The sequence below is a fragment of the Danio aesculapii genome, chromosome 7, assembly GCF_903798145.1.
Source record: "Danio aesculapii chromosome 7, fDanAes4.1, whole genome shotgun sequence".
NCBI lineage: Eukaryota > Metazoa > Chordata > Actinopteri > Cypriniformes > Danionidae > Danio > Danio aesculapii.
Genome location: NC_079441.1, coordinates 24,763,138 through 24,774,387, shown reverse-complemented (window position 1 = coordinate 24,774,387; position 11,250 = coordinate 24,763,138). Strand labels below are relative to the sequence as shown.

The 11,250-nt window shown below is 35.2% G+C and overlaps 1 protein-coding gene across 3 annotated transcripts in view; it reads right to left on the bottom strand.

The window, feature by feature from the left end:
- Window positions 1-351: 351 nt before the first annotated feature.
- Window positions 352-11,250, bottom strand: part of zanl (zonadhesin, like) — a 41,233-nt gene continuing 30,334 nt past the window's right edge. For all 3 annotated transcript variants that reach the window (XM_056461392.1, XM_056461394.1, XM_056461393.1), the window contains 12 exons: window positions 10,000-10,144; window positions 9,538-9,785; window positions 8,916-9,045; window positions 8,633-8,834; window positions 6,848-7,009; window positions 6,569-6,699; window positions 4,391-4,593; window positions 4,162-4,297; window positions 1,110-1,253; window positions 921-1,011; window positions 769-821; window positions 352-679 (listed from right to left, as the gene is read on the bottom strand). In XM_056461392.1, the coding sequence (XP_056317367.1) occupies window positions 600-679; window positions 769-821; window positions 921-1,011; window positions 1,110-1,253; window positions 4,162-4,297; window positions 4,391-4,593; window positions 6,569-6,699; window positions 6,848-7,009; window positions 8,633-8,834; window positions 8,916-9,045; window positions 9,538-9,785; window positions 10,000-10,144 (1,725 nt within the window). In that variant the 3' untranslated portion in view covers window positions 352-599. The remainder of the gene's footprint in view (window positions 680-768; window positions 822-920; window positions 1,012-1,109; window positions 1,254-4,161; window positions 4,298-4,390; window positions 4,594-6,568; window positions 6,700-6,847; window positions 7,010-8,632; window positions 8,835-8,915; window positions 9,046-9,537; window positions 9,786-9,999; window positions 10,145-11,250) is intronic.

The window sequence follows — 11,250 nt, the reverse complement described above, 5'->3', positions numbered from 1 at the left end:
CAGAGACATTTTTCTGTTTTCCTATGATTACTGACATGTGCAGGAACCAACAACCTTAATTACAGCAACTTAGACCACACTGAACCTAAAAAGGTACACTTTCAAATTTCAGTTTACAAAAAAAAAGCACTGCTTTTTTTGGAGGGGTTTATACAACATGATACAATTATTCTAATCACTTTCAACAATGTTTTGGGAAAATTCAAAGGGTTTTCTTTAAAATGATACCACACTTTTTCATTTACACCTCTGCATGTGGATTTGGGAACTTTTGAATTTGGTTAGGCAAAATCCAGGGGGAAACCCCAAAATATCACTTGATTTTAGGGGTTAAAAAAACGATACAGTTGATATTTTCCAAAATAAAATATATTTTATTTCACTTCACGTCAGATCCTCTCGGACATTTGATCATTGCACTCAATCCCCCAATCATAACACACACAAAACAAAATCACAATGAAGTTTACAAATAAGTTACAAGCTGAAAAAACAATATGTTAACAAAGGTTTGTCAGTTACGTCACATTGAAAATGAATAAATATAAATGAAATCTTTGCATGTTAGCATATCAACGTCAAAACACAGAAGTTTCTCTTCAGAACGTAGTAGCTTTCAGCGCACTGTTATCCGCTGGTGGCTTCTTCTTCTCATTATCCATACTTTCATAAGGATGCGCTGTGGACACATTTACAAATGCTCAGATTACACGAGTCATCATTTTTCTGTGCGTGTTTGAGAATGAAAAAGATAACATGATGCAATACCTGTCTTTTTGCTCAGCTCAAATTTACTGGAATCATAAGTCTTTTTCTTGCGGCTGTGTAAAGAAAAAAGAATGCAAATATTAGTTTACCCAATAAAAAATGAACTTGAAGTCTTTTTCAAGTGCGTGTTTGGCAATTTATTCTTAAAATACCTGCACTTTTTGTAAATGCACACAGTTGCTGTAAGTATGAGGATGACGCCAAGTGGCACAAGGACGCCAATCAAGATAATTGATGTTTTATCTATAAAAGAGGAAGCAATAAATAAAATATTAGACATCACTTGAAAATATGGTCACATTTTAATCATGAAAACGCTACTCTGTTAGATGTCTACTTACCCAGGCCTTCCTTAGGAGGGATCTCAAAGAGCTCACAGTTTGTGCCCTCAAACCCTTCAGCACAAATGCAGGTGTAGCCAGAACCATCTTCTTTATCATTACAGGTGCCATCGTTCTGACAGGGCGAACTCAAACATGGACTCACTGAGACAAACAAAATAAATCAGCCCATTACTTTTCTGAAGCATCTCGAAGATCATAATCGGTCAACATAATATCAATCCAGTATCATTTGTAGGCTAAGGACATTTATTTGTTCATCTATTTAAATTGTGATATATTTATACACATTTTAATGCTTCAATTATTAAATAGATAATTTGATTCTTCATTTTATTTCTAACCGGCACTCCTGGTCCTCCATAAAGTAAAGCCCAGATATGTTTTTGAAATTCTTGGTCTGCTCTGCTGGACTCTGCTGATTATGTGGTGACAAAACCATCCTATAAATTACATTTACACATTCAGCCTGTTATGGCTTGTCAGTTTTAGACAGATTGAGATGGCCATTCAGATTGAAGGTGGAGTTCAGATTTAACAGGGTATGCGAAGCACTGTCAACAGGGATGCAAACTAGTCATCTTTGACTTTTTCTGTTATTCATGCAGATTGTATGTGTTTTTTAAAGTTTTATTACTTCATAGTTCAGTACAAACTAAACTTAAGGGCTTCTTAAATGGATTCATAATGGCGAATTATAATTCCAAACGCAAAATGTGAAAAGAACTGCTTCGAATCGGAAATGACAAATTAGCAAATGAATGATCCATTCTGGTATCTGTTAGTCTTTTATCATGTCAATTTCTTTGTGAATTTTAGGCATTTTCCCAGTAAATTGCAAAATTCTGCTACTTAAGCATGGCACGCTTATCCATGAATCAAATAAAATATACAAATCTTAACATTTCAGAGGGTTAGTTCACCCCAAAAATGGAAATTTTCCCTCCGTTTACTCATCCTCAAATGGTTCTAAACTTTTATGAATTTCTTTTTTTTTGTACAAGATATTCTGAAGATTGTTAAACAAAAGCAGCCATTGACGTCCATAGTATGACACAAAAAGTGTATTATGGAAGTCAATGCCTGCTGCTTTATGACATTCTTCAATATATTTTCTTTGGTGTTCAGCAGAAGAAAGAAACTCAAACAGGTTTGGAACAAGTGGAGGGTGAGTAAATTATGACTACTTTCATTTTTGGGTGAACTATCCCTTCGATATTAGTTTTAAGACAGCACAACACCAAGAGGAGTTAAGAAAGCAATATGTAGTATTATCTAGTAAATCCAGTATATTCAGAGAAACTGAGAAATTTTATGCATACAGTATAAATATATATGGCTATATATGTGTGTATATAATTCTACAAATCTCTTAAATAAAAGTTTGTATTGTCTGGAGTCAACAAGCAATCCAGGGTTAAGCCTTGTGTGTGTATATATATCAAAATACATATTTTGAGCAGAATAAACTTTGTGGCCAACAGTGGCGGTTCTAGGGAGGTGCCCCCGTGTCAACAAGCTTGCCCCCCCCTGGCCCCCTGAAATTTGGACGCGTATTTTTTTTTGTGTCACAACTAAAACACCATGAAAAAAGCGAGATCAGCCATCGGTAGCAGACTGTAGAGATCTAACTGAGGCCTTTCTCATGCGCTCTCTGTGTCGCGCGCACTCGCTCTCTGCTTTCCCTTGACTTCTGTCAGTCACTGTGCTGCGTGCATCAGTTTCCCCACATCCATCAGAAATTCAGCCCCAAATTGACACAGGTAATAAAAGTTCTGTCATGTTCATGTTGTGAAAAACATGTGAAGACTTTTGTGTTCAATAGCAATTTTGTGAAACTTATAATATAGGAAGTCCTCGTCTTTGAAAAGGCTATAATTAATCAGAACTACTTTTTTGTCTTTCCCATGGTGACAGTTGGTGCATAACATTCATTCATTCATTCATTTGTTTTCTTTTTGGCTTAGTCCCTTTATTAATCTGGGGTCGCCACAGCGGAATGAACCAACAACTTATCCAGCACATGTTTTACGCAGCGGATGCCCTTCCAGCTGCAACCCATCACTGGGAAATGGTGCACAACATTTTACTAGTTATTTTGCAAGATAGTAGTATTCAGAATAAAGTGTAATTTAAAGACTTAACTAGATATGCTAACTAGGAAGGTTAAAATGATTAGTTAAGTTATTGTATAACTGGTTTGTTGTGTAGACAATCAAAATATAAAGTAAATATTTCTTAAGGAGGATAATAACACTGACCTTAAAATAGTTAAAAAAAATGAAAAACTGCTTTTATTCAAGACAAACTATAAGAAGTAAGACTTCTTATGACTCCAGAAGAATTATTTTTGTTTTATAGGAACTACTGTGAAAATGTCCTTGGTTTGGTAAAGATCACTTGGGAAACATTATTTTAAATTAACAGGAAGGCAAAATAAATTGACGTCAACTGTATCTGTTAAAGTTTACAGGTGTAAAAATGTGCCTTGATGTACTTAAAATGTGTTATCCTACTACAATACAGTGGTTAATTGTCAAATAAATTAACATGGAGGGTTATTTTGAGTTTAAGTTATTTAATTAGCTTGTTTATGAAGACTGCAGAGTGATGCATGATAAAAAAATGACTGAAATGACTTTGAAATGTGCCCCCTAAAAGTACAAGTGGCCCATGCCCGGCTCCCCCAGTTACTCTGGTCTAGAATCGCCACTGGTGCTCAACGGAGCCTGGTTTCTCTCAAGGTTTTTTCCTTTCACTTTCGTCAATTGGTGAAGTTTGTTCCTCACCACTATCAGCACTGGCTTGCTTGGTTTTGGACTTGTGGAGCTGTGCATTGATGGATTTGCTCTTCAGTGTTTGGACTTTCAGCAGTGAAAATTAAACCACATTGAACTGACCTAAACTGAACTTCAACTCTGAAAACTGGACTGGCACAGTTTCAATTTACTAGAGCTTCTATGTTAATCTGCTTTGACACAATCTACATTGTAAAAGTCCTATAGAAATAAAGATGAATTAAATTAAAGTGTGTTAATCTCAGTCAGCTCACCTCTATAACAGTCCAGTTTGGTTTCGAACACAGTGCAGATCTCGTTCTCTTTGCAGCCCTTGGCTTGACACACAGCGCCAGTCTTTGTACATTCGCAACTCTGTGCGCAATCTTCAGTCACAAACGTCTCCCCGAGCTGTGTGTAGAGTAACAAAGTCTTGTTTTAACTTTCTGTGCAATTCATTTTACATCACCGCCTGCAGTCTTATACATGCATCAATAGACTCACCACGTGGTAGCGATTGAGATAAGTGCATCCACACTGGCTGTAAGGCACACAGTCCTGGTCGCTCAGGACGAAGCCGGCGTTACACTGACAACCCTCCACCAACTGCGTTTGCTCGCATTCGGATGGAGCTGCCAGATCTCCGCAGGACGCCGGGCAGGGAGTCATACTGGCGAAGTAGGTGCTGTTGGCTCCACACTGCAGACCTACAGGTGATCACAAAAATACACATTCAATCAGGACAGTACAGGTGATTGAGTTGACTAGTTGTGCTTGTAAATGATGTAAATGTAAATTATTCACTTATGTATAGAATGTCCAAGCCTCTACTTGTTGAATTCTCTCAATAATCAATCCATTGTTTAATCTGCAGTGGCTGAGAGAGCTTAAACACACATAAATTCTCAAAACACATTCAAATGCTGAAACGCGCATGAAATTATTCACTGGATCTAAACAGGAAGTAGTCACTTTTTGTGGTCCCAGATACATTATTTGGCGCTATTTGCAGCACGAATTTGTGTGTGCCTGTGTTTCATCAAAGTGATGAAGATATTTTCTCAGTTAGTTATGTTTTCCCTTTTGCATGTGTTTATTTTTTGTTACGTGCAGTGGGTTTGAGCTCTCTTGGCCACAGTGTGTTCAGTGGTGTTCACTACCATTTCTAGACTTGCTGTATCCCAGGTACCAATATTTGAATTATTTATAAAACATGAATCTCTGTCTGACCATTTAATACTAAGCATGGATTATCATCTTGATTTTCAATAGTATTACAGTATACTGTGGGCGTACAGTGTATTAATACCAAACTGTGTGTAATGCATAACCAGCTGTAGAAATGTATGATGGGTTGTGCGGGAGTGGAATATAATGAGCTTTGGTATGTGGATAGGATCATTGGAATGGTTTTGTTACAGAGATCTAGTTACCCTGACATAGATACAGGGTATCAGCAAGGCATTAAAGTCTTAAAATGTCTTAAATTTTTAAAACAAAATTTTAGACTTAAATGCACTGAAATAGGTCTTAAATCATTTTAATCAGGTATTACTTTTCCAATCAGGGCTCCGTTCTTTGTACCTCGCTTAAATGATCTAAGATGATTTGGCAGATCCTGCAGGATCTTTCGATATTGATAACTGATCCCTGGCTGATTTTGTTTGGCTGATCAAGTTTAGGAATCAGATTAAAATGAGATCACTGCATGCAGATCTATCAATCCACAAAATCATAATCAGCAATGCAGCGTCTAGCTGACAACATAACAGCTTAATGACTTCAGTTGTTTACTGTATAAAAATATAACATTTTGAACTATTGATATTATCAGCTATAGTATATCGACTATCAACCTCCAAATCTTAAGAGTTATCGGTTATCGATATCTGTGCATCCCTAATTCCTTTAAAAAAAAGTTGAATATACACAAATTGTACGCGTTTCTGTCTAAAAATCAACAACTCTCAGATGAGTTTTGAAAATCGAAGTGATCCTGAATCATGTAAAATCAACAATAACCATATCCAGCTAATTGAGTAATCAAAAATCAGCAACAATACATCTCAATAAAACCTTTAACAAAAGTCAAATTTCATTTTTTTTAAGTCTATATATACAACCAGAGTTTACTTGTTTCGACACATTATTTAAATATGTGGCTAAGAGATAACAAAATTAGATTTTTTGGAGAGGACCATTGAAAATCTTTTCTACTGGCCAATATAAAAATGCTTAATGTTTAACACTGTATATGTCTGAAGTTTTATTTATAAGAGTCTTGAAAAGGTCTTAAATCTGACTTTGTGAAACCTGCAGAAAACCTGAGATATATTTTAGTCATACAAACTCTTTAAAGATCACCAGTTCTACAAAAAAATGCCCATACAGTAATATTACCAAATATTACTTTCATAAGTTTATATAAAGCTCTGAGGAAAAAATTGAGAGAGAAATTTTGAAACATTTTTTTGAAAGCTGTGTTGTTAAATTTATCTTATGATTGCAAATTTTTAACTGGAACTACCTCACTCTTATTTTGCATAATCTTTCAGAAATCATTCTTAAGTACTCATTTGGTATTCAAAAGGATGAATGAGTTTTTTAGGATTATTTGATGAAGAGAAAGTATTATGCGTGTGTAAATCACTCTAGACTGGAAGAATAATGTTTTGCTCATACCGCACTTGAGATCTTGTCTCCACTTCCCCAGTGTAACACCTTGGTCTTGACAGGCCCGAGCATAGACAGCATAGTTTTCACAGCGGAGCACTTCACTGCCCTGCTCAGCACACAGGTCAAACACACAATCCCTGCATTGCAAACACACACACACGATCATTAACGACTGTGTATTGGTACCATAAGCAGAGTTTATCAAAATCTGACACAATGCAAATACACACTGATACCCAGTACTGAACTCACAAACACACACAGACACACACACACATTACTTACTCCTGGTAGATTTCTGGATCGATCACAGCATGACAGGCAGAGAAAGGACCCGCAGGGTCACTAAGAGCCCCACATTGTTTGTTTCCGTTCAGATCCTCCAGCTGAGTGTTTGTACAGCCTGTCGTCTCGAACCCTGAGTCTGGATCCTCCTCCACTTCACGCCTAACGGTACAGAAGACAAGAGTTTCAAGTTTAGGATTATACCAGACCATTTCTGATGATTCATTATAGGTTACTTTTATGACTAGAGAATTAGTTCAAGGCACATTTATATTCATGTACTATTCTCATTTACATATCTCATTTCTTCAGAATAAGTAGTTTATTTTGTGATTATTGTGATTACATTCATGTTCAATTTGTAACTAAACACATCCATAAATGTTCATAATTCACAACCATATTTTCTACACTGTTAACAATTTCCTGTAGTATCTACTGTAACTTACTGGCTGCAGTTTGCCAGCAACTTACTGCAAATTAATGACAGCAAAGATACTGTATTTACATTTACAGCACCATTTATCTCACTGTATATGTATTTTCATTACTGTGCTTTTACTGTAACATACACAGTAATTTTCACAATGCAAATTTTTAAATACAGCAACATATCACATAACTGCCCTACAGTAAATTACAGTTCATATTACAGTACAATACTGTGTCATTTTCAAAAATCGTTAACAGTGCAGTTGTCTGTCACCTACTCAGAGCCACCTCGGCTGTAATATGGCAAGCCATTTTAACCTTTAAAGCACACTAGTATCTTTAATAACAGTATCAAATTCATTAAGGACTGTTATTTTTGCTTGCTATCAGTGCTTAGTTATTAGCTACTAGTGTTTATTATTTAGGTAGTAGTACCTTTGTAAAAAAAAATCATCCTTCATTTGAAACTAGCCACAACTAGAAAACTTACTAGTCAAAACTGAATAGCCTACATGACAGAACCACAAGAAACCAGTTACTAGTAACATAAAAACAGCTACTAGTCACTACTGAAATAAGTACTATTATCTATTAATAACCAATAAATTGTAATGATTATGTACTTGTAATTAATAAAAGAATACTTGTAGTATGGATGTAGTACAGTTTAAATAGTACTAGCTCCCTCTTTAAATTGAGTTAATGTTACTCAAGTTAATGAGACAATGAAGATTAATTAGGTGATGATTGAGGACTGATGATGAACACCTGTTGCTATTAAGCAGAAACACAGAAGAAAAACACAAAACAACAACTGAAAATCAGCTGAAATATAATACATTGAATCTCTCAAAATCTCAGCAGAGGATCTCGATCAATAAGCAACTCCACAAACAGCCTCTTTACTTATTACTAACCTGTTTGCCTTATAAAGAGGGATCAAATACTCTCTGAACACAATTCCTTTATGTTGCCCCAACACAAATCGATAAAGTTAACTCAATCGTTTTTACAAATTTATGTGGATTGAACATAAAACATTTACGTTGTCCCCCCCAAAAATTGAGACTTGTGTTGTTTCAACTCAATTTAAATCAGCAAAAGTCATTTTGAGTGTATATAAGAACTAATGTCTAATGAATAAGTTAAGGATTCAAGTTTTAATTTGAAACTAGTATTGAATGACTAAGCACAAATACGTAAAAAAAGTACAAGTACGTAATAGGGAAAGATACAAGTGTATGTAAAAAATAGGTAGGCACTACAGACATGAACGTGTGATTTATAGATTAAATGGTCAAATGCATGCGCAGTGTTTAGTGTATAGCATGTAATTTTGGACAAAACTCATACTTGTGTAGGTGCACCATCTTTGGCAGGGATGTGGTACGAAGAGCCGCTGCACTTCTGTCAGTTACTCTCCAGCTGTCTCCGAACACATTGAGGTCACGGGTGACTGTGCCGTCTGGTTTGGTGTACTCATTATTGGTGCGTCCGTCATAATTACCACACAGACCGAGCACTCGAGTTCTGTATACACTTGGCAGAGTCACCACTATAGGGCAGAGAAAGAGTTTGTGTGATGATCTATTTTAAAAAAATACTTGATAAATTTTGAGATTTTTTGGTCTTGTACCTCCTTGGGAACTGCCATCGAAACGCACAGTAAGGCCAAAGTCAGTTGTAAGCATCACGTAGCGAGATTTAGTTTTGATGCTAACTCCCTGTACAGGACTGTATGGTAGACCAACCTTCTCTTCATTGACCTGATGAAGGAAAACAGTATTTTAATAGCACTAGTAATATACTATTGTGTACCACAGAGATGGTAATGGTGTTTTGGGTCCCTGGACCACACATTTAATATAAAAACTGAATAAATAAGCTTCCCATTGATATGTGGTTTGTTATGACAGGACAATATTTGGCTGAGAAACAACTATTTGAAAGGCTGAGAGTTCAAAAAATCAAAATATTGAGAAAATCACCTTTAAATTAGTCAAATTAAGTACATAGGAAAACATATTACTAACCAAATATTAAGTTTTATTATATTTACATTATGAAATTTACTAAATATGTTAATAAAACATTATCTTTACTTAATATCCTAATGATTTTTAGCACACAATTAAAAATCTGTAATTTTGACCCATCCAATGTATTTTTAGCCATTGCCAAAAATATGCCTGTGCAATATGTGGTCTAGGGTCACATATATAGATTGTATGTAATTACATGTCTGTTGACTCTCTTACCAGCACTTTCTTATTCTGTTGCATGCGAACAGTAATGCCATACACGTCCACAAAGACTTCGCGCAAGAGGGACACCCGACTGATGCCTCCCTGCCTCTGGTTTTTGCCGCGGACCATGAAAGGAGTGAGATGGCTGGGTAGATTGTTGTCTTGGCTCAGCACATAGGTATATGCTCCCTGGTAGTGGTGATTGTATTTGTCAAATGTACGATAGTGAGGGTCTCCAGCAATTGTGCAGTCATCGAATTCTATGAGAAGTAAGAGAAGTTTGCGTTAGTTAGGTCTGTATATGCAGATATATTAATCAACTATATAGTTTTAGTTTATAATTCATGCATGCAAATATAGATATATTTGACAGATATATAGATTTTTCTCATTTGTGTATGGTAAATGCATATATTTATTGATCTGATGGTTTGAGGTAAATACATTTTTAAGTGATTTAATTCTTAAACTCACTCTCAGGTTTGCAGTAACGGTCTCCATTGCTGTCAAGATCACAGATTGAGTTTTCATTGCATTCAAAGGCATTGCAGGTCAACAGTCCTCCCAGGCTGCAGGTGCATTTCTGTGTGCAGCGGTCTGTTATCCAGGAATCTCCCACCTGAAACATGTATCCCCTATTATTATTATATATTGTGACGTATATTATGAAAGCACTGTCAGCATTCCTTACAACATTCAAGGATCATATGTTTGTACACTACTCATTTACAAAAATAAAATATAACTGGAAGACTTAGGAAGTGTAGAGTCTTCAAACATTTTTAAAGTACATATATGACTGGTAAGATTTGTTTTGTCACGCTAGAAAAGATTTACTAAGGATGATTTGTAAAAAAATAAAAATTATTATGTGAAATATTATTACAAATTAAAATAACTCATCTTTTCAAATGGACAATTTTACCATTCCAGTTTTAATAATTTGATTTTGATCATGTACGTGACTTTATAGTGTCAATTTTCATCGTATCTGATACATGTTTGTATTGACTTTTTTTTCTTGGTTAGCATTTGTATAAAATTGATTACAGATTGTATACAAAAATAGTTTTGTGATTTTATGTATGTATGTATGTATATATATATATATATATATATATATATATATATATATATATATATATATATATATATATATATATATATATATATATATATATATATATATATATACACACACACACACACACACAACAGTTCTATCTGGTTTTTAAATCTCCGCCCACATTCAGCGACAAGCAGAGGACACTCTACAGTTAGACAAATATTGCTGCTGTTGGGCAACATAATGTACATTTTAGGCTTTTTCAGTGTACTTGTTTAGATTGCAACTATGCAGATTATTTATAAGGATAGTGCCTCTTTTAAAATATTTTTAATTTCGGTGCATTGGATTCAGTGCATTGACCGCCATCAGCCAGTCTGAGCAGACCAAAGAAAGTGACAGTTGACGTTCAGCACAAGATGGCGACAGAGACCGCATAATAATTCCTTAGGGGAGAAAAACAGCATTTTCTCAGCTTAAATTTCAAACTACAGCTGAACAAATCATTATAAATCAGCTAAGTGACATTCTAAGTCGATCTCTCTTTTGTATTTTGTAGTACTATATTTATTTATGCCACAGAAACTGGTAGTGTTTGGTTTGCTTTGACGTTTTTTGGGGTTAATTATTGTGAAATCCCGATTGCAACAGAGAAAAAC